This window comes from Dreissena polymorpha, chromosome 3, assembly GCF_020536995.1.
Source record: "Dreissena polymorpha isolate Duluth1 chromosome 3, UMN_Dpol_1.0, whole genome shotgun sequence".
In the NCBI taxonomy this organism is placed as follows: Eukaryota; Metazoa; Mollusca; class Bivalvia; order Myida; family Dreissenidae; genus Dreissena; species Dreissena polymorpha.
The window spans coordinates 141,465,034-141,489,201 of NC_068357.1; the positions used below are offsets into that span (position 1 = coordinate 141,465,034).

At 35.7% G+C, this 24,168-nt stretch overlaps 2 protein-coding genes across 3 annotated transcripts in view; one reads left to right on the plus strand and one right to left on the minus strand.

The window, feature by feature from the left end:
* The first annotated feature begins 985 nt into the window (after positions 1–985).
* LOC127871716 (DNA replication complex GINS protein PSF1-like) lies at positions 986–16,449 on the plus strand. 2 transcript variants are annotated; one of them, XM_052414859.1, is made up of 8 exons: positions 986–1,191; positions 7,242–7,306; positions 8,915–9,010; positions 9,310–9,400; positions 10,584–10,700; positions 11,367–11,441; positions 11,821–11,858; positions 14,559–16,449. In XM_052414859.1, exons 1-8 carry the CDS (start codon positions 1,117–1,119, stop codon positions 14,590–14,592), a joined length of 591 nt encoding a protein of 196 aa, XP_052270819.1. In that variant the 5' UTR covers positions 986–1,116; the 3' UTR covers positions 14,593–16,449. The 2 variants fall into 2 exon arrangements, with proteins under 2 accessions (XP_052270819.1, XP_052270820.1); XM_052414860.1 differs by lacking the exon at positions 11,821–11,858.
* A 778-nt stretch (positions 16,450–17,227) lies between these two features.
* LOC127871713 (adenylosuccinate synthetase-like) overlaps positions 17,228–24,168 on the minus strand; it is a 48,651-nt gene continuing 41,710 nt past the window's right edge. Inside the window, exons 12-13 of the mRNA XM_052414856.1 lie at positions 22,962–23,111; positions 17,228–20,327 (exon numbers count right to left, since the gene is read on the minus strand). Coding sequence (XP_052270816.1) covers positions 20,275–20,327; positions 22,962–23,111 — 203 coding nt within the window. The 3' untranslated portion in view covers positions 17,228–20,274. The remainder of the gene's footprint in view (positions 20,328–22,961; positions 23,112–24,168) is intronic.

Here is a 24,168-nt window from a genome sequence, read left to right on the forward strand (position 1 = left end):
TTAAAAGGGCGTTGTTAATCGGTCGATGGCCCCAATATTTGGACATTTCGTCATTATGAAGGATCACTCTATTCGTTGTGTGTATCAATTTCTTATGGCTACTCCTATTCTGATTGTTTCTACGTGTATTTGTTATTGCGATGCGTTAACTTGCATGTGTATATAACATAAACAAGGCCCCCAACTAGCTTTTATTTTGTGAACTATTTTTATGACCCTTTGATGTCATTCCATATGTTAATAGTATTTGTGAACTGCCTTAGCCGTTTCACTCTGGTTACCGGTATGTCGGTCACGAAGGCTTCAAGTAAAAGATCGTTCACCGTCTTAACACTACATATAGTGGCCACCCCTACAAAGTACGTGTCTATATAATGTTGAGAATTATGGTGGGTTGTTTAATCACACTGTGTACTTGTGTTGTTGTATAGCATGCATTAAACATTTCGTATTGCTATTGCTGTTATTTTTTATATTCTCACATAGCTTAAATTAATAAATCACTACGTTGATTGCCGGTTCCCAAATGAAATAAAAGACTCAAATAATGGCATATTTGTTTAAAGTTTCAGCATTTTAAATGTTCGCGGATCCAATGATAATAATTTAAGCAACGCCCATGTAGTCTGAATAGACTATTTAAATTGAGAATCGCTAAAACACTGCCAAATGGGGGACTGGTCATGTAATTAAGGACATATGATAAAGATGTCAAACCCTATAAACGGAATACATATGCGACAATTAAACGGGAAATCCTCCTCCAAATATTTAATCTAATATGTTTATAAATGACAGTAACACAATTAAAATGTGTATATTGCTAACACGTGCTAGCTTAAAATCTCTTACCTTGTTTCTATTCTCGCCATATATGGAATAAACCCGGTAGAAGAGATTGATAGTTGCTATATAACACGCTAGTGCGTTTATCAGTCTTTTCTGTATATATTGATCTTTTTCCTTTTTAGTGTTCCATGCTGCACCTTCATTTACCAATGAAAAATAGATTGCCTTTGTTGACGGAAGTGTGAATTACTGCGGGAAAATCAAAGATAACATTATCTGTTCGAACACAGGTCCTATGTGTATTTTCAACCGATACTGAGAATAATAATGTTGGCAGAAAGGGCATTAGAGTTAATTCGAGAGTTACAACGATCGTTGGACGGAACTCTCCCACCTTTTAATGTAATTACTTAATGAAATGCAACAATATAAATTTCGGTTACAATCCACTATAAAGCTTCTAAACGTGCCCATTCCCAGCTCTTCCAATAGCTTACACAAGTTAGAAGTTCTGACTTCCAAGCCTTAAATTTTGGGCGTCCCAAAATAAAAGCATACATGCCAGAAATGTTCAGGGCCAAATCGGGACATTCCATTGAAAATGTCAGGACATTTGACCAAAATGCCGGACACCTTAAACCAACAGTCATGCCACCTTTACTGTAGTCAGTAATCAGTATATTACTTCAACTTAATACTGTCGACAGTCATGCTCGATTATTACTAACGGGGTACGTTGTGTACGTTTCCTAGGAAGAACCAGTACTTGGTGTCTATGGAGTAGATAATGAGAACACTCTTGAGTAGGGAGCGAACCTACTTACTCCCGATCGCTAGGCGGACACCTGATCCACTACACCACCGCGATCTTATTTTTATTGCTCTGAAGGAGGGCATATAGTGATCGGATTGTCCGTGTTTCTGTCACAATTTGCGTTTAGGTTTCTTAAAATGCTCATAACTTCTACAGTACAGTCCACGCATTTTCCCCAAAAAACGCGCTCCCTCCACAGGGTGTTTGTCTGCTAGAGAGTGATTCCGTGGCGGGGAAGGCAAGGTGTACTCGTAAAACGCACGGCGTTCCGCCAAGTTAGCTAATACCCGCGGCGTTTATTACTTAAGCCTAGTCAGTAAATGCAGACAATTTCCGTTCTTATCAGGACACCACGTTAGCAGTGTGCTACTGTGCATGCCAAAAATAAAACATTGTAATTAAAAATTGTTTAATACTATGGCTTATGAAAATAAAGATAATTTATATAAACATGTTTTTATTCACAGGTACGTCTACAATATGAATAAATATAGGACACGTAAAGCGTTTTGACAAATAATATTTAATTTATAACACAATGTCATATAACACAAGAATAAATGTTCCATTAAATTTCCAAATGAGAATAATAGTGTGTAATCCAAAACACACGTCTGATTTTTAATGTTAACATGACGTTTACAAATGCTTCCATTATACAGTCATCATGTATATTTCCCGACAAAAGCGCGCAAAAATTATGCTGCAATGTACAAGTTCAAGGTTAATGCGTGGAAAGCATGCGTGTATTAATTTTTTGGATACACACTTTGTAGAGCAGAGAACACCGAATTCTGTTGATTTCGGTTAAAAGTTTCTTTGGTATTTTTTAACACAATTATATCGCAAATAAAGTGATATTTCCTCAAAATTATTTTCAATTCAAACACGCCATATCTTTATCGTTATGGTATTTTAGTAGAGTAATTATTGAAACAGTGTTTGTACTGTACACTGATTAAAGAGAACATCTGGACGGAACTGGATTAAGTGTATGGCGTCATGAAAACACGCAAAGCTTGTCTACTGACCTATTGTGTAGACTGCTGTCTGTGGTGTTTTGACAAAAGAGATTAACATATCATGATGTGTAAATGTCACCCTCCATAATTGACCACTCGCCATCTGTCAATAAAACTCGCGAAATAATGATAAAATCAATAAGATTTCGTTTATTGCAGCCACATGGTCCGACAAACAAAGAATGTCGGAGTAATGGATAAAGCGTTTTATGAAAACACAACTAAGTGGGCGGAGCGATCTCGTATTTGGCTACTGGTCAATGAAAATTACCTGTAATACATTGTTTTGAATGTCATTATTTTATATACATATGTACTTGTAATGAATGTAATATTATTTGAAAATCAGGAAGTCAAACAAAGTTTAATTGATTGTTGTCTCGTTAAACATGGAGTTTCCTTCGCGTTGCTCAACGCTGAGGGCAGCCGCAATTTGCAGATTGTTAACCTAAGAATGTCATGAACACAGACATTCACCATTTTTCGGAAGTAAACACGCATGTGCACTATGCAGATGAATCCATAACGTGAAATGTCAGGCATGCCTCTATTTGACTTCAATTTGGGACAGAGGCAGGCGTAATCGTTCAACGCGATGTGCGCACATAGAGCACTGTTTTTTTCAACCATCTATCAATTAACTCTAAATTTAGACTGATGCAATAGGTACAAATTACTTTCTGAAAGTCGGTCAAAAACGAAAGTAAATTTATATGAAACATCAATGTGTATCAGTCTGGACTCAGTTTGTTTGGTGATTTGAAGCATTTTTATAGCCTCAGGTATAATACACAGAATACCGCTTAATAGAATCTTTGGACTTGATTTGGGCCTCGAAATACTAAAGCAGTCTGCGTTTAATTCACTACGATGCAACTATCGCTAGCAATTAGCGACCCCTATCATACAAACACCATAGTGAGAATGCCCGATTAAATCAATAATGTGCCGAAAGAGCACTGATAAAGTGTCAAAAACAACACTGGATCACTCGACTAGTAGATATGTTTTTAAGCCAGACGGAGCTTGAATAGCGAATTTTATTGTGACCTTATAGAACATAATTATGTCGTTTTGTACGAATGTCGGGACAAATTTTGTTACATAGGGACACCGTGACAAACACCCCAAAAGCAGGACTGTCCCGCCAAGATCGGGATGTCTGGCATGTGTGCTAAAAGTTTTTATTTTATTTCAGTAATTTAGTACACCCTATAGTTTGTGTCGATTATTGGATAAGAACATGTTCCAACTCTATTCATTAGCATGTCTATGCGTAGTATAGGCCCTCTTAATGAATATATATACATTTTGGAAGTGAAAAAATAAAAGAACACACATGTGTTATATGTCAAGCTATAGTTCAATATGTATTCTTGAACATACCGATCAAAACTGCATTATTTTGACAAAATACTGGCAAGACTAAGCTCCCTGTAGTAATCTGAATCATGTACAATGTGTTTCATACTATCAGCCCTTCTGATTGGTTGCTAAGGTTTATTACTTTGTGCTTGTGCTTGTTAAAATGAACTACAAAACTTATATCTGAAATTAAAAGATCTCTGCATTACACATTTTTAAAGGGACCTTTTCACAGTATTGAAGTTTGTCAACATTGGAACTAAATAGCTCCAGTAAAAAACAAGAATAAAATTAAAGAAAGAAAAAGAAAGTAATCTTCCACTGGGCTCTTGGAGTAAAAGTCTAGTTCTTCAACCACTTGGACTCAGCCATCTGTGCCCACGAAGGAAGAAGTGTATTGTATACTTAATATCAGCAATCCACATAATGTCACAAAATATAACGATAACAACATGACTTTCCAAATTATTTAATTTTTCATGTTTGTAACGCTTTATAATTTTCAGACTTTTGAATCTTCAATTTTGTCAATTTACCAAAAAGTGAAAAGGTCCCTTTAATGTAAAAAAATCATAAGACCTACGCTTTCCTTTCTGACAATGTGACTTTGTACATAATTATATTATGTACCATAATTTTGGCGCGCTTTTATTGGGACAAAGGATCAACACAAAATACATGAGCATTTTTATGTCCCCCACCCACTATAGTGGGGGACATATTGTTTTTGCCCTGTCAGTTTGTTTGTTTGTGTGTTTGTTTGCTCAAACTTCAACATTTGCCATAACTTTTTCCAATATTGAAGATAGCAACTTCATATTTGCCATGCACATGTATCTCATGGAGCTGCACATTTTGAGTGGTGAAAGTTCAAGGTCAAGGTCATCCTTCAAGGTCAAAGGTCAAATATATTGGTCAAAATCGCTCATTTAATGTACACCTTTGCAATATTGAAGATAGCAATTTGATATTTGGCGTGCATGTGTATCTCATGGAGCTGCACATTTTGAGTGGTGAAAGGTCAAGGTCATCCTTCAAAGTCAAAGGTCAAATAAACATAGTGTTTCTTACAAACACATTTCTTGTTTATTTTAAGCTAGACCTTGTACAAGTCGCGTTTATGTATAAAATTAGGAGTGTGTTTCGGATGACAAATGCTCATTTGAGAATGTAACACAACACGGACCAACACTGCTCGATTTTGAATGCCTCTGGTAGGATGCGCATGCTTTGATACAATGCATTTTTTAAAATGATGGTCATTAATGACACCATAACAAATATGCTTCTGAAGTTGCCAATTAACAACTGATTGGATTAGCCAGACTGATAACTGGATGTTGGGCGGAGCTAGAAAAATCAATGTTGGCCACTCGCTGAGCCGTTAACTGCATATGGTACCTAATGGGCGGAGTGAATGACCAGGTTTATTGTTGGGATTTGTACGCCCTGTGTATTAGAAAACAGCCTACATGTTGATAATTGGTTGTCCAGAAACTGATGTACGGCTGCTGTTTGGGGGAATAATTTACGCCTGGACGTCCTGCTGGCTGTCAATAATTAACAAAAAATATGTTTATTAACTATTAAATTTAAGCATGTTTAAGTTTATAATTAAGACAACTGACATACAAAAACTAACATTATACTATCAAAGCCAAAGAATAGTTCAGAATGCTAGCTACATTGGGACAGCTCTTGTTAATGGACAATTTGGCGGAAATATAAAAACCATTGGAGTTTTCACCTTTATAACCAAAGTTGCAGCTACCTAGTTATGGTGGCTAAAATTAATGGGACACGTAATGCCTTGTTAACCTTTTTTTATGCCCCCCTTCGAAGAAGAGGGGGTATATTGTTTTGCACATGCCGGTCCGTCCGTCAGTCCGTCCACCAGATGGTTTCCGGATGATAACTCAAGAATGCTTAAGTCTAGGATCATGAAACTTCATAGGTACATTGATTATGACTGGCAGATGACCCCTATTGATTTTCAGGTCATTAGGTCAAAGGTCAAGGTCACAGTGACTCGAAATAGTAAAATGGTTTCCGGATGATAATTCAAGGATGCTTTGGCCCAGGATCATGAAACTTCATAGGTACATTCATCATGACTGGCAGATGACCCCTATTGATTTTCAGGTCAATAGGTCAAAAGTCAAGGTCACAGTGACTCGAAATAGTAAAATGGTTTCCGGATGATAACTCAAGAATGCTTACACCAAGGATCATGAAACTTCATAGGAACATTTATCATGACTGGCAGATGACCCCTTTTGATTTTCAGGTCACTAGGTCAAAGGTCAAGGTCACAGTGACTCGAAACAGTAAAATGATTTCCGGATGATAACTCAAGAACGCTTACGCTAAGGATCATGAAACTTCAAAGGTATATTGATCATGACTGGCAGATGACCCCTATTGATTTTCAGGTCACTAAGTCAAAGGTCAAGGTCACAGTGACTCGAAATAGTAAAATGGTTTCCGGATGATAACTCAAGAATGCTTACGCCTAGGATCATGAAACATCATAGGTACATTGATCATTACTGGCAGATGACCCCTATTAATTTTCAGGTCACTATGTCAAGATCACAGTGACTCAAAACAGTAAAATGGTTTCCTGATGATAACTCAAGAAAAATTAGGCCTAGGATCATGAAACTTAATAGGTACATTGATCATGACTGGCATATGACCCCTATTGACTTTCAGGTCACTAGGTCAAAGGTCAAGGTCACAGTGACAAAAAACGTATTCACACAATGGCTGCCACTACAAATGACAGCCCATATGGGGGGCATGCATGTTTTACAAACAGCCCTTGTTTTAAATAACATGTATATAACTGAAAAGAAACGCTGTCATTCATTCGTGGTCTTCAAATATTTCTACCATAACTTCCCTATATGATGCATCTGCATTAAAAACCATAAATATATGAGGCAGTCTCTGGGAAAACTGTGTTTAATGTATGAGCGTTAATTATCGTACCATATTACCGTGAGTAGTCCGCATAGGCTTATCAGGGATAACAGTTTGCTGGATTTGTGTTTAGAAGAGGATTCCTTTATTGTTTAAAGAAGTTCATGTGTGATTTTTATCAAATGTAAAAAAATGGAAAAGATATATACCTTTTTAATTTAACCATTTTAATACATCATGGTACATAAAAAGGTTAAATGTAGCATGTGGAGTTATCGGTATTTTTCCTTTCTATTGTGACAAGTTATTGTTGTTTTTATTTTCAGGAAGACAAAGTCCGGCAAGTTCTTGAAGAAATGAGAGCTCTTTTTGAACAGAATCAAAAGGATGTGTGAGTTCTCCTTCAAAAGTAACAACATGTGTTTGTATTTATTATAATGTTATTATGCTCCCAAGAAGGTGGGGGAATATAGTTTCCGCTTTGTAAGTTCAAATTGTAATGTTCAGGTAACTGAGTTTGCATGAATCTGGAACACATTTTCTTGATAATTGATTGTGTCATACTCAATGTGAGTAAATCCTTCAGTCAGTCACATGTATCATATCAATGCAAGATCTCAGAAACGAAGGATCCGATCCTGAGGAAACTTAATTATTTTATTTGCACTTTCCTCTCTGGGGGAGGGGGATTGGACAAAAGTAAATATTCAGGTCGTTCTGCTCTTTTTACTTTAAGGGAGTAATTGCCCTTTGAATAATACCGTAATTAGTTTCAGCTTGATATATCAGACATTAGTGATAGGAATTTGATGAAACTTGAGGACATACAGCTCCCCTTTTTGATGGATATGCGCATATTATCAGGTTGTTCCTGTCCAATAATACTTAAGGGAGTTATTGGCCTTCGGTTGTTTGTATGTCATTTTCTACTGGCATGTCTTTCTGAGATCTAAGAAACAAATATTACTATGGAGCATCCCTTATGGTGGACATGCTTATGTTGCTTTTCTTCCAGGAAATCATTGCTTTTTAATATTGTAATTCATAGTAAATTTCTGTGTCAGATCAGAATGATGAACTTATTATTTGACCCTGATGAAACATTAAAGGTTGCACATACGCATCATCATTTTGTTTTGTTTCAGTTAGTTTTCAGGGACTTAACTAGTGAACTGACATTGATAAAACTTGTTCAGTGTTCAGTGACAATTATCTTTCAGGGAAATATTGCCCTTTGATTTTTTTTTAATGAAGTGTAATGTTTCCACACAGACCTCAAGGATAAGTGATGAAAATTTGAAGCCAATTGATATGAAGGGTTGACCAGTGATTTGTTTCCTTCTTTATAAATTAATCTTAAAAGGGCGATTTGCCATTTAAGGCAAATGACAAAATTTCCAGTTGCAAACTGAAAAACTCACAAAAGGAAGAAAGATGCATCAATTTTATTCCAAAAGAGCATTATCTGCAAGTGAACAAATAAAATGAGCCCTGAAACTGAACATTTCTGCAAAAGAGCATGTTCAAGAATATTTAGTGTGGACAGCACAGCCTTAACTAGGACGATTCTTTATCGACATTGATGATGCATTAAGCATGGTTTTCCTGGAGATGTAATCAAATAATTTATTCTGATTGGGATTTGGGAGGTTATTTATTATACTGTAAAAAATGATTAAATAGGAGCTTTGAATTTAGTAATTACTGGACCAAAACACAGACCATTACACTAAATAATCAGCTGTTTGAGCGGTGTACAACAAATCCAAAGAGAGTGGGTCCCATTCCCAGCTTGCAAGCCTTGCAGGCCACTTTACTTGTGTAGGAATTCTCCACAAACAGCTTAATAAAGTAGTTGTCAGTTACCAGCATAAGCATGCACATTAAATACTGGTAAACCAGGAAGAGTGTGAGTAGGTTTACTGACTTCAGTTATGTGGCTACAATACTGTTGAATAAGGCAAAACAAACCAGTATTTCTTACCTTTTATGTTTCCAGTAGTGCAACAGTAGCTGGTGAGAGTGGGCTGTTTTCTGGTGTCCAACTAAGACACGCTGCTTTGGAAAGGAATAAGCGGTGTTTGTTAGCCTACATGTGAGTTTAGTATTTTTTTATCCCAAAGTTAGGAGAGATTAACAAGTTAAAAAAATGTTTTGAGTACAAACGCTCAATAAGTTGATTTAATTGAAAATATTATCTCTGTAAAAATAGTTAAAAATTTCGTAATATTTGCAAAGTATATACTGGGTAATATATATATATAACATAGTGATGTAAATTATAAGTGATAAAATGTATGTGCATAAGTTCTGTTTTATTAAACCTTATTGCACATATACCTATCGTCTGTCATTGAATTTTATTTATAAGATTGGTGTCCGTCATGTTTGCAGATACAACAGGATACAAAAGATACGAGACATGCGCTGGGAGTTCGGCAGTGTTCTCCCTCAAGACATCAAATATAACCTGTCAGAACAAGAGGTAGTGTGAAACTAATTTCTTTTTGTTGAACAATATTTGTTTTTTAGTTTTATGTGGCTGCTCAACCACCAAATCAAATGTTTAACAAACACTGATGTTTTAAGTCTTTCATCAGACATAATAACATAAATTGCAAAATTGTATACATGAAAAGAAAATGGAATGAATCCAAAGTATTTAAATACTACTGTTACTGATTTTTATGCACCCGGATCGAATGATTGGGGGTATATTGTTTTTGGCCTGTCTGTCTGTCATTCCGTGGAAAACTTTAACCTTGGTTAAAGTTTTGCAACAATGAATAACTTTTGCAATATTGAAGATAGCAACTTGATATTTGGCATGCATGTGTATCTCATGGAGCTGCACATTTTGAGTGGTGAAAGTTCAAGGTCATCCTTCAAGGTCAAAGGTCAATTATATGTCTTCAAAGCGGCGTCAAAACTTTAACCTTGATCATAACTTTTGCACTATTGAAGATAGCAACTTGATTTTGGCATGCATGTGTATCTCATGGAGCTGCTCATTTTGAGTGGTAAATGGTTAAGGTCAAGGTCATCCTTCAAGGTCAAAGGTCAAATTAATGGCTTCAAAGCGTCACAATAGGGGGCATTGTGTTTCTGACAAACACATCTCTGGTTATTGATATAGAATACTCAAAAGACTAATGTCATAGGGTTAATCATGTGACAATCAAGATGGCGTTGTCTTTGCAGAGACAGGCATTTTTCGCCGTTTTATACCCTTTTTTACTTTTAGTAATTTGTGTAGTTCTGTTTAATTTCCAGCCATATCTGCAAGAAAGAGATAAGTTGTTTTTTTGTTACAATATTCACTTTTTATCTTGACTTAACTGACTACGAATTTCTTATCGGGAACACAAGTACAGTGCCCGCTAAGAACAGCGAATATTGATACAAACTAAACACCTATCTCTTTCTTACTGATGTGGCTGGAAAGTGAGCGGCATTTAAACATTAAACAAAAGTAATAAACATCAGCGAAAAATACCTGTTTCGGTACGGAAGTCTGCTACTTGATCGTCACGTGATTACCCCCTCAGAAGGTGTTCCTCTCAGAAGACGATTTTCTTATAGACAAATGCGACATTAAACTTGCAGAGGTATAAAATTGCACTGGCTTGCTTGTATAAGCTTCTAGTTGATCTGTATTCTCCCAAAAGGTCCAGTGGTTTAACAAGTATAACAAGTGCCTAGCCAACTATATGAGGTCCATTGGAGGAACAGGGGGTCTTGACTTGACACAAGACATGAAACCACCCAAGACACTCTATATTGAGGTAAACATTTTATAAAGTTAATACATGACTACCTGTTCTAAACCTACTAGTAGCAGCATGTGCTTGTATTTTACCCAGTTGACTGCTTACAAAATAACAATACGATTTAGCAATTCTAAACCAACAAAACTGTGGACAAAAGCTTACAATGTCCACATTTAACACGCAATTAAATTGAAGCTTGAAATATGACATCTCCATGAAGCGTAGATGTGCTTGAAAATATTTTTAAGAATTGCCATCAATTTGTTTGTTAGTTATGTATGCAATTAGCCATGTACTGCTAGTCTTGTGACAAAGCGGTGTGTGTGGGTATTTTAAGTCACTTTTGTGACAAAGTTTTCGTCCAATGTTTGTTTTGTGTTGATATATGGGCCACCTTAACCGGGGAAGATTGGGAATAATGCATGTCATAAATTGTCATCGCAGATTAACCTTTGCAATCCTCATAGAGTTATTAGAGACAATTTTGCTGTTTTATGCAATTTTTTGTTTAAAGGAGATATCTTCTAAACGAAAATCAAGTTGAGGCGGAAAGTGTCGTCTTTGATTAGCCTGTGCAGACTGCTCGTGCTTATCTGGCACAACACTTTACGCCGCTGCATTTAGCTCAGTTTTCCATAAAATGAGGCTCATATATCAATTGAATAAATACCATACTTGCAGGTCAGGTGCCTTGTGGACCATGGTGAATTCGAAACACACGATGGCAACATTGTTGTGCTCAAGAAAAATAGTCAGGTGAGACACTGTTTTGCTATTATTCCATGATCAGTATGATATTTTATATGTTTTAAAGCCTCACTCCACAAATACATCAATCAATAAATGAACTTGCCTTAAGGCATAGGAATATAGACATGATAGGCATCTGTGTGTTCCTATCTTTGTGCCTGACCCCTTGCTTCACTCTGTTCTGCATGAAACTCCCACATTTTGCATGATGTTTTTATCAAACTTTTACAAAATGATTATCACCAAGTGCTATAGCGCATGTTGGAAAGATTTCTATAGTTAGTTATGTTTTTAAAGAAGTTATTGCCTTTTGTATAAAATTACATTTAAATGCTTTGAGCTTAACCCCTACATTTTGTGTTTGATTTTCATCAATCTGTTACAGAAAAATGATCTGCAATTTCTGCAACGCATCTTATCAAGGTTTAACGATACAATTTTTAGCTCCACTGGCCAGAGGCCTACTGGGCTTATGTCATTGTCCTGTGTCCGTCGTGCGTGGGTGCGTCCATGCGTGAACTTTTTCTTTAAACATCTTCTTCTCCTAAACTACAAGTCTAATTCTGATAAAACTTCTCACAAATGTTCCTGGGGTGAACCTCTTTCAAATTTGTTTAAATTATGCCCCTGGGGTCAAATTTGACCCCGCCCCTGGGGTCAATAAATTGAACATATGCTTATATAAAGCCTATTTTGTGCAAACTTAAAAAATCTTCTTGTCCATAACAATTGGGCCTAGTACTACCACATTTGGTATGAAGTTACATTTAATAGTTCTCTACTTTGTTTGTTCAAATTATGCCCCTGGGGTCAAATTTGACCCTGCCCCGGGGGTCACAAAAATGCACATATGCTTATATAAAGCCTATTTTGTGCAAACTTTAAAAATCTTCTTGTCCCTAACCGTAGGGCCTAGGGCTACCAAATTCGGTACGTAGTGACATCTAATAGTCCTATACAAAGTTTGTTCAAATTAAGCCCGTGGGATCAAATTTAACCGTTCCCCAGGGGTCACAAAATTGAACATATGCTTATATTGGGCCTATTTTGTGCAAACTTTAAAATCTTCTTGTCCATAACCATTGGGCCTATTTCTACCAAATTTGGTATGTATTAAAATCTTAAAATTCTCTACCAAGTTTTTTCAAATTATGCCCCTGCGGTCAAATTTGACCCTGCCCTGGGGGTCACAAAAATGAACATACCCTTCCAACTTTAAGCGCCCAGTGGGACAAGGGATAGAAAAAGAAAGTCACATGCTTGAGAACATTTCAACCCATGCGCATTTTATGCTTTTTTTCGCATAAAAAACAGTGGCGCGATTCAGGGCCATCATGGCCCTCTTGTTATTAGTTATTGTCATTTGTTTTGTCTCGCATATTGAAGCTTCTGTACGCAACTCCTACATTTTGCATGCATTTTCTGTTAATTTTTAACAAATTTATAATTGCAAGTTCTACAGCAAATATTGTGAGAGTTACACAATTGGGTTATTTTTAAGGAGTTATTGTTCTTTGTTTGAATAAACATTATGCGAGGGCCTTGTATAGCATTTTCTCTTCCTTTTTTATGTCCCCCACTATAGAAGTGGGGGACATATTGTTTTTTATGTCCCCCACTATAGTAGTGGGGGACATATTGTTTTTGCCCTGTCTGTCTGTTGGTCTGTTGGTCTGTCTGTCTGTTTGCGCCAACTTTAACATTTTGCAATAACTTTTGCTATATTGAAGATAGCAACTTCATATTTGGCATGCATGTGTATCTCATGAAGCTGCACATTTTGAGTGGTGAAAGGTCAAGGTCAAGGTCATCCTTCAAGGTCAGAGGTCAAATATATGTGGCCAAAATTGCTCATTTTATGAATACTTTTGCAATATTGAAGATAGCAACTTGATATTTGGCATGCATGTGTATCTCATGGAGCTGCACATTTTGAGTGGTGAAAGGTCAAGGTCAAGGTCATCCTTCAAGGTCAGAGGTCAATTATATGTGGCCAAAATCGCTCATTTTATGAATACTTTTGCAATATTGAAGATAGCAACTTGATATTTGGCATGCATGTGCATCTCATGGAGCTGCTCATTTTACGTGGTGAAAGGTCAAGGTCAAGGTCATCCTTCAAGGTCAGAGGTCAAATATATGTGGCCCAAATCGCTTATTTTATGAATACTTTTGCAATATTGAAGATAGCAACTTGATATTTGGCATGCATGTGTATCTCATGGAGCTGCACATTTTGAGTGGTGAAAGGTCAAGGTCATCCTTCACAAGGTCAAGGTCATCCTACAATGTCAAACATCATATAGGGGGACATTGTGTTTCACAAACACATCTTGTTCAATCCTTACTGTATCTTTATGCCAACAATGCACCTGTGGCAAGGGATACACTTGATGTGACAGCTTCTTGGAAAAGTTAGTACACTTTGCAAAAAAATTTCTCCCATGAATATCTTTTGGACTGATCTACCGGTACTACTGTATATTACTTGAAATTGCAATATGATCTTTGATTTGTAATTTAATTGCATTGTATGCAGATGACAAAAATCTAAACCAGTATTAAAAATTGAACAGTCTTTCATTGCATTTTAGGAGAATGAAATTTGTATAATGCGTGCCATGTTTTTATGCCCCCGATTTAGTGATCGCATTTCTGTCCATCTGTCTGTTCGCCACACTTTGCGTTTAGGTTTAGAAAAATGCTCATAAATTCTATGTTGCTTCAGATGTAACCTTCATATTTGGTATGCATGTGTATATGGACAAGGCCTTTCCATACGCACACAAATTTTGACTCCTTTGACCTTGAACTTAGGGTCCGCATTTAGGTTTCGAAATCTGCATTTAGGTTTAAAAAAAGCGTTTTTTGGGGGCATATCATGTCATCCTATGGTGACAGCTCTTGTAAATCCATAGTTATCTAATTAGCTCAATCATGGTTAAACCTTTCAACCCATACTTTCTAAGCTGATCAGATTTATTTATGTGAGCTTGTAACCATTTGTTCCCTTAAAAGATTAACTAAAAATTAGTCTTGCTTAGATGGCTAATGTCCAGGACAAAAAAAAACTGATTCAAAAGTTTGTGACATTAAGTAATGTAAGTCTTGCACCAATTTCAGCATTTCCTCCTGCGTTCTGAGTGTGAGCACCTGATACGGCAAGGCATCCTGGAGCACATGGTCCATTGACACCCACACACTGTGTACCTGGGGGGGGGGGGGGGCCCTAACATACGGATCTACAGGAGAGTCAATTGTCCTCTCTCAAGCTGATTAGTTACTGTTGAGTGTCAAGTATGCTTCATAAACAGTTGTTTTATCCAAAGGATCTGTTAAATAAAGAAGACTTGTGGTGAATCCAGTAGTGGGAAGGGTTTTTCCTGAGGTGTTTCCAATATCCCCAACCTGGAGCTACAAGATTACATAGGATGAAGTTCACAAAGATGTTAACAAATTCTTATAAGAATTAAAATCTGAGGAGAAAGTATATTTGTATAAATGCAACGTTTGAATGCTAAATCTATAAGCACTGGGATTGTATTATTCAGGAATCAATCTGGACTCTACACAACCTATTCCATTTCTTATATCAATATCAATTTTTATTGATAATGTTTTAAGGGGTATGGGGCAAAACACTGATGTAACAAAACATGTGAACAAAAAATGAAAAATCTGGTTGTAACCGACATCACTAGTAAGGAAAACATCCGAACTTCCATCATGGATGTGTGTTATTGCGCAATATTCAATGAAAGTTTTCGCTGCTTGTAAAACTTCAGCCAGAATTATGCAAATCGCTTACACTGGTTCGTGGTAAATCTGGGGAAAAGCAGCGACAAAACATCAGAAAAATTAAGGTATTATCTTATTTCCGCAAAATAGTTACATAAATTATTGTTTGTGTTTTGAGTAACCCGAGTGACACAATTTGTTTATTTTTTGTTTAGTGTCATATTAAATGTATCTCTGAAAAAATACTTAATATTAAACGTGAACACCTTATGTGCCATAACCTCACCCACTGCATGTAATCTGCATAAAATGAAAACTAAAGACACATACAGCATTGTTTTACCATTGTACTTTTTGTACTGCAATTTCATGAGAATATCTGCTATTGTTTAATATTTGCTTCATTGTATGATTTTTTATTCATATTTGATGCAGGCTGTGTTAAATTATTGAATAAATAATTTGCATCGATATGAAGAAGACATTTTAACTAAAGGATTACAATTTAGTTAGACAGTCCGAATAGGGTTTTTACCACTGTAAACATTTTGTGACCACAGCATGTTTTCATGATTGTCATGGCTCAGTGCTGCACCTGCACTGAAGCAATGTTAGAAGTAAATACCTACCGGTACAAGACATATGCAACAGCTTTATAGACTGCAGCCATGATTCATCTGCATACACATACTTATGTAAAAGCATTTTGTTCGGTTCCATTTTTTTAATGGCCGTTGTGATTATGGGCCCTTTTGAGTCCCAGATTAGTCATTATGCAGATTAGGCAACCGCTTATGGGCCCCGCAACTTTTAGGGGATGGGTGAGACCGTGACAACTTACTTAGCCTTATATTATGCATAAAGGCTTGAAGAAGTGACAATAATTTACAATTTGCAAAAAAGGATTGTTTTGATTGGTGATATTGTTTTCAATGTTTATAACAGGATAAAAGACTGCTCTTTTACTCTGTAGGTCTGGGGTGTGGGTCCCAAACATTTCACTGTCTGTGGGCATAATCCTTCCGCACTGGCCATTTGTCACAATTTACTTGTCATAACTGTGAATGTTCGAGTTTGTGTTTGTTTTGCTTGTTGTTGATTGTTAATCATTCTATTTTGGTTCTTTTGCAGATACAGACACATTGTTACTAGATCATTCTTAAATAGAAAATAAAATTTCTGTCTTCATGCTTTCAACTGATCTGAACATTTTTGTATTTTATTTGTTGTTTTCTATTTGTCAGAATGAGACAGCTGAAATAAAAGGTAAATAAAACGTGTACTTGATTTGTACTTTAACACAGAAACCATCTTGGCATGTTGCAGACTTTATTTAATCAAATTCCTAAATTTTTGACCATTATACAGGCTTACAGAATAAGCGAAAAAGGCATTATTAATTAATCTCCCTCGGCAAAATGGGAAGGTGTCATTGGATAGATCTTCATCCGTCTGTCCTTTACGCTATCATATCTGCTCAATGTCTCCTATACACTTTTAGGTATTTTTATAAAATTTAGCTGAAATTTTAAGGTCAGTGAGACAATGTGGAGAATGAACGAGTCACTCAGGCCAGTAAAGGTCACAACTTTCTTTAAGGTAAAAAGAGCAAAGGATTTTCATGATATTTTGCTACAATGATCAGAAGGCAGGAGTCAGTCACAACAGCTCAAGGTTAAACTTAAAAGTCATGCCCAGCCAAATCGTCCACAGCTTCTGGCAAGAACATGATCGAGCGATCTGTTAGATTAATCGGAAGCAAGACTACACATAAATGTATGCATTACTAGATGCGACATGCAAGAATGGCTTTTCTCCAGACCAGCCGTGCTGTCTGGCCAGGAGATAGGATGTTGGCTAATTAGATCACAAAACCTTTTGTGACTTTATAGTGGAATTGGGTAGCTCCTTATCACTCTCAAAAAATGCACAGGCTGGTCTGGAACTCTGGCCACATGGCATAAGACCTGTTTTTGCATGACATGTCTCATATGCTGTAACTGCTGCTTGTAATTGTGTCAATACCATGCCTAACACAGAAGACAAAAACAACGCAAGATTACCGGTACTTTATTTTATTCAAAACCCACTCCTTGAAAAGTATGTTTGGAGAATACAACAAGTCCAGGGCTCGAATTTAACCTTTTTTTCTACTAGCAAAAAATTGCGAGCAGCTTTAATACCAACTCGCAAAATCAAAAACATTCTCGCAAATTTGACTGGAAACATAAATAAAAGCAAGTTTGGACATTAGTTTAGTACTATTAAAACAAAATAAAATATGACATCAACAAGTTTTAGTGTTATATATTAAGTTCTTTTTCCCAATTTTCACTGTTTTCGTAGAAGGATTTAATTTCCGTTTTTTTTACCTAACTAAACGGTTCACTTTGCTTTATATTTCGTATTGTTATTTCCATCAGTGGGCAAAAAGAAACTAGTTATTTTTCGCTTCGACGCCATGACTGTATAAGTTTTATGTCTCTTATAATGAACGTGTGTGGATAATAGACTGTTTCACGTTCTTTGTACCAATACCATCCGCATATATGTACTATAAGTATACCAGTCTACATACAAGGTGCGAGCTTCCGCATACGGGTATTCGGACGTTCTATAAATTGAACTGCGGTTTAGCGTTTACAACGTCGAGCGCATTTAGCAATATTACTCTTCACTATTACTCGAAAAAAAATTATAGTGGCTTAAAACTTGTCTCGCAATCGGTATTTTTCACTCGCATTTTGCGAGTGTGCAAGTGTCAATTTCGAGCCCTGAAGTCAGCCCACAAAAAGAATATTACCTGTAATATAGCATTTGAGAAATAAAGCACTAACAAAATCAAAAAAATCTGGACAAATGAAAAAACAAAAACAAAAAGGAACACATGGATGAGTACCCTACCAATTGGGTGAGAACACTGGGTATGAAACAGAGATTCAATTTAACAATATAATACTGGATTAAATAGAAGACATTTGGTTACACCAAAGATGAAGCTTGAGTAATTTAGAGTAAAACCATAGTACTCTTCTTTATTTAACCAATATATTTATCAAGGGATCAAAATCTAACAAATATATTCATCAAGGGATCAAAATCTAACAGTTTCACTCAATTCAAAATATTTGCAATTGGTCTTAGTGCATTAGTTTACGTAACCTTCGTTTAGAAAATGCGAAAATATTTTTTTTTTAAGAACATACATTTAAAATATTTCTAATAATTCAAGACAAACAACTTATAGTAAATATGTTAACAACAATCAGTTAATTGAATCGTAACAAGACCAGTGCGGGCGCAGAAATGATGGTGAATTTTGAAAATCATTTATAGGCCTTAAGATTTGGTGACATGATAATGGCACGCACAAAAATTACTTCTGTTCTTTTTACGATTCCCAAACAAGATTTTCCAAAGGCATAACTCGTGTCTTTAAAACTTATTGCAAGTTTGTGTTTGATATTGCCTGCAAGCTGAGGTATGACAGTGTTTTAAAAATTACAAATTGTTACTACACTTGACCCTATGACAAATTTCGGGACAGGGCCCACATTTCACTGAGAGACCAGAAAAATGATTAAATGTAAACACCATTTTTGAGTAAGCATTTCAGTCAAATCTCAATGTAAAAGATATAGAAAAGAATATGTTAGAAATACGGTGAATACATACAAAGCAAATATGAGCCTTTCTCTGTGAAATCAGGTTTAATGCATGTGCTTAAAGTGCATCCAAGATTAGCCTGTGCAGTCAGCCTGTGCAGTCAGCACAAGCTAATCATGGACGACACTTTCTGCCTAAACTTAATTTTTGTTGAGAGACTTTCTTGAAAATATCATAAAAGAGGAAAGTGTCGTCCCGCACAGGCTAATCTAGGACGACACTTAACGCACATTGAATTAAATCCCCCTTTTCACAGAGCACAGCCCATACATATGTGCAGATTCTTATCCAGAGTATCTTTATTTTGAGATGTTTGGAACATGAAAATGAAATTCTAAAATGAAATACAAAATGTAATATTACTATTATGCAGCATTACAAAATCAAGCAACTGAAATGTCTTTTAATTAATAAGCTTATTTCCAACTGACAAAACTGTGATTTCATCAAAAGCTATCACCAGCGAGTCTAATAAAATAATACAAAATTTCAAGAAACAACATAATAAAACAAGTGCCTTGTAAAATGTAACAAAAAAAAAGAGCATCTAAAAATTAACAATATTATTTTAACAAAATAGTAAGAAATCAACAAATAGTAATTTGTGTACATAACTCATACATTGAGTGTTCAGATATAATATTAGTAAACACCATATCAGTGCTCCAGCTAAGCCTTAATGGAAGGGCTCTCCGCCCTGCCCTTCCGAGGCACTGCCCTTTTATTTATTAAAAAAAAAAAGGACAATTTATTTACAAATCTTTTTTTACATTGTAATTAATTTATTCCTCATTGTAGACATTTTATTTGCATGGTTTAATAATAATGGAAATCATATGTCCTAACAATTATTAATAATATCAAAACTAATATGCAACAGGGAGCATTTCAGATACGAACGCACACTCGAAAGTGCCCTTTTGACAAAATAATGCGAGACGAAAAAGCCCTTTCGACAATCTTAGCTGGAGCACTGCCATATAATAATCTTATTGAGCTTTCACCAACCAAAGATCATTTATAAACCAAGTTTATTTTTTAAATACACATGCATTTAGAATTTGATTCAGTTAAATTAAATTTCATACACATGTTAACATCAACATAAGTAAGATTTACATGACAGTAACCACCGCAATTCCCTTTAAAAAGGGAAATATATTCAAAACATGTCAATTATACTGATCATACAAAAAGCATTTTTATTTATTATTATTAAACAATTTACCCATTACAATAAAATCATACTCCATTCCAATCTAGGAAAATCAACATATCCACTGGCACTCTTAATTAATATTTTTAATATCGGTAATTTTTATTGTTATTAAAAATAAGACTCAAGTGACATATTACATTGTAAATCATTGTTACAAACTTCAGTGTTCAATATACAAAGGAATAATGTCATAAAACCCACATTTCCTCTCAGTATCTAATACAACTCTATGATTGATGCTCTGGCTTGACCAACACCGATCCATTTCACTGAAAAAAAGAGATTATACACAAATTAGCATACTACCAACTAAGGACTACAGTTCTTTATGATGTTACAGAAGCAGCTCCCTCATGACTCTGACTACTGTAAATTATACATTTTCTAGATGCAGTTGAACTCGATGTCTCGAATTTCTGGTTGGCTCAAGGTCTATTTGAAGCACCAAACAAATTGTAAACAATGAATTAAATGTTCATCGTAATCAGTAGTAATGAAATTTACACTTTTTTATTTTGAACAGTAAATGAGACAACAAAAAAACTAATTAATTGATTAAATACTCCTCAGACAATTTTCCGCAGTAAACAATCTTCACTTTTAGCTCAGCTGAGAAATAAATAATTAAGGAGAGCTTTTGTATCAACTGTTGTGTGGCATGTATCGTCACTATGTCATGTAGTGTTTTTCCCAGATTGGCAAAGGGGCACGGCGCATTACTTTCAAAAAGGGCATTTTAACGCTCAGTTTAGGCAAAAAAGGACAAACACATGTCATGAATACCTTGTTTTGGGAGAAACATTTAATCGCATCAGATTGCTGTGGGAAAAACATGAATATATAAACAAGCACATTGAATGGTAATTGATGTATTTAAATTATTTTAATTAATATAAATATATTCACCTTGCAATGTACATTTAAGTTCCATGCTGTTTAAGTTAACTGTACAGCACGACAAACATAATAAAGCAATATATGCAGTGTGTGTTTTTTTCATTGAAAATCGGGTCTGGTAACCTGACCCATTCCCAATGGAAAATAAGTATATATTTTTCCCAAATTTTATTTTTTTAGATCTCAATATTTCCAATCATCTCCCATTCATATAAGATCAACCTTAGTAAATATAATACTGGACACACTTGTATCATCAATTTTGAAGCTTTTGTTAGCAAAACAATAACAACACTAATTTCCCTATTTTAAGGCAAAACACCATGAATTTTCACAATCCAAAGGGACCTGGCCTCATCCCAAAATGGTGGAAAACAAGAATATCAGTGAAACTGATGGATGCTCCCTGATGATGCACTTTGTCAATCTATGTGTTAATATCCACCTAAAAAAATCTATTATTAGCCTCTGTGACCTTGACCCCAGTGACCTGAAACCTCGTCAAAAGGTAGAGGTCCATGCAAGGTACCTACATGCCAAATATGAAAGAGATCGGTAAAGTATTGAAGGTGCTATGAGAAACTGTAACAAAAGTGTGACGGAAGGAAGGAAGTACGGAAGGAACTTCAAACTGGCAACTATATGCTCCCCGAAAATTTTTGGGGAGCATAAAAACACTGCATATGAATCTGATTATATACAGATAAATTAACATATAAATGAAACCATATTTGTCTTATCCCATTTTCTTACGATAATCTTGTCAGATGTTTTAACTTTTTCAAGTAAACTGAACGCTTACAATTGTCAAACACTCGTTTCCGTGACATACATCCACTGAGCAGATTACTAATTATAAATATGTTGTTGGTATTTAAAACATTTTGCATTGTTCATTATCACAGGCATTTCATTAATCCCTTCTAAATGTATGATCTCCATTGTTAATTCGATCATTATTTGCCATTTTTGCCGAGAGTCACAAGTTATTTTTTGTACAGTCCGCCATCTTGTTAAAATGATGTAAGCGACAGTGCACATAGTAACGTAGAAGCGTATATGTCCGTTTAATATGTGATTCACATTTTGTTTGATTAGTATACATTACAGTAATTGTTTCAAAAATTAATTATCTTAAAGACAATAACAATAAAGATACGACTCGTTTGTATTTTTTAAATTTAATTACAAGTAAAAATAAATGACATTACTGAATTATGCATGAAATGCACAATGTCCACGAGGATAACATCTAGGTTTTCATCAGAAGTCTCTGAAGTAACTGTCCACGATGTTATCGTGGAAGAGTAAACATTACAGACTGATTAGTGTGCTTAGTATAGCAAAGCCACTGAAAAAAATCGATTGATATTGACACAGGGTTATGACTTATTCACAACCGCACGAATCTTCACTGCCTTGGGGCAATACTCACATACTAGGTCAGCTTAGAAATTTTGTCAAGGTGCAATTAAGATGTTATCAATAAGGGCGCGTGGCCTTTGAAAATGTTGCTTAAGAAAGGCGGCGTAGCACAGCACAACGCAAAAAGGGCCTGGGAAAAACACTATCATGTGCATCTGAAAACTAGTCATCAGCTCAGATCTTAAACCTTGTTACCACACTTTAAGCCACATTTATGGCCCAAATCTTGTTTAAATGTAGCCAGAATGTTTATCTTGGCAATATGAAGGCCATGAACAACTAAATTTACAAGACTTCAATAATTGGTGTCCATGAACTATGCTGAGCATTAAAGAGTTGTCATGGCCCTATTGTTCATATAATATTAATGTCAAGCTCGCATGAACTTCCCTTTGCAGTGACAGTTTGGGATAGAAAATTAGTACTAATCATAAATTTACAAAGTACTCTCAGAAGATCATGTAAGTTCAGGTGCAAACTACACCGGCTGATCCAGGTGACACTTTGAAGACACACACCTAGCCGATTTTTCAGGGTTTCCTGAACACACCACACAGGACACTAAACATTTCAAAACTTACCCGGTACTCCCATGAGCTCCTCAATCTTGCGCACATAGGCCTGAGCCTCCCCTGGCAGGTCGGCAAACTTGCGCACGTCCTCCGTGTTTGTCTTCCAGCCAGGAAGTGTCAGGTACTCCACCTCTACCTTCTTCAGGACCTCGTCAGTCGCTGTCAAGTAAAATAGCATTCACTTCACAGATTAACCGGACATTTTAAGTCAGAACCCCTTTTAATTTAACTTGCCTCCCATGGGATGCATGATTTTTCATTTCATTATTCTCCTCGACTAGATTTTATCTGTACAAATTTACTATCATACTTTAAATGAACACTTGACTCTCTTTATTTGATACAAAAAATACAAAATGTTGATGTAAAAGCGCAAAAAAGGACACCTACGCAACAATTTTTTTAAAGGTCTCCAAGTATAAAACCTGTTCACCAAAAGAAATGTTTCTTGCTGTTAAATCCTACATCTTAAATGCTGTTATAATCCATGTTTTAATGGCCATATATACCATAATTACTTGTCTTCATGGGTCCCAATCCTTTTATAGCAGTGTTTGTGTAACCTCTAGCCAAATAGCTGTATTTAAGATTTGTGACTAAAAATGTGTTAGGGACACTGATGTACACACAACTACTGTTTAAGAAAAATCTATTATTCTACAGTGGACATAATTAAGCCCCAAACTGGTGAGCAGTCGCCATGCCTTTCTATACAATCATCTGTACATTACTAACATTCAAATGTTTGAGCAAGATTGACTCTAAAGTGGAAAAACAGCCTAATACTACTGCCTAAGTGTTACAATTGTGCTGATGTTTTTGCAGCCAACATTCCTCTCTGTACAATCATCTTCTTATTAAGGTCATTCCACCTTGAAAGTGTGAGCAAGCACTTTGAATAGTTAAAACACAAGCTTTTGAGGACCGTATATTCAATAGTGGATAAACACAGGGCAATAATTCTGCTAAATATAGTCTCAGCCAAATTTCTTTCTTTACAAACATAAACTCACTAAGGTCATTCAACTGTAAATGCTTGAGTAAGATCCACCCAATGGTTAAGGAGTTTAAAACACGGCGTTTGTGATGCACAGATGTACCTATGTAAATGCTGAATGTCTTTAATGCATAAATGCCATTGAGGCATTAAAAAGCCATGATGCATATATTTGCAGTCAGGCTAGTAATAATCACGCTAATTTAAAGGTTAAAGGTG

Coding starts and splice junctions, on each gene's coding strand:
- LOC127871716 (XM_052414859.1), top strand. CDS start 1,117: ATGTTGGCAGAAAGGGCATTAGAGTTAATTCGAGAGTTACAACGATCG. Junction 1,192..7,241: donor GAACTCTCCCACCTTTTAAT/GTAATTACTTAA, acceptor TTTTATTTTCAG/GAAGACAAAGTCCGGCAAGT. Junction 11,442..11,820: donor TGCTCAAGAAAAATAGTCAG/GTGAGACACTGT, acceptor AATCTGTTACAG/AAAAATGATCTGCAATTTCT.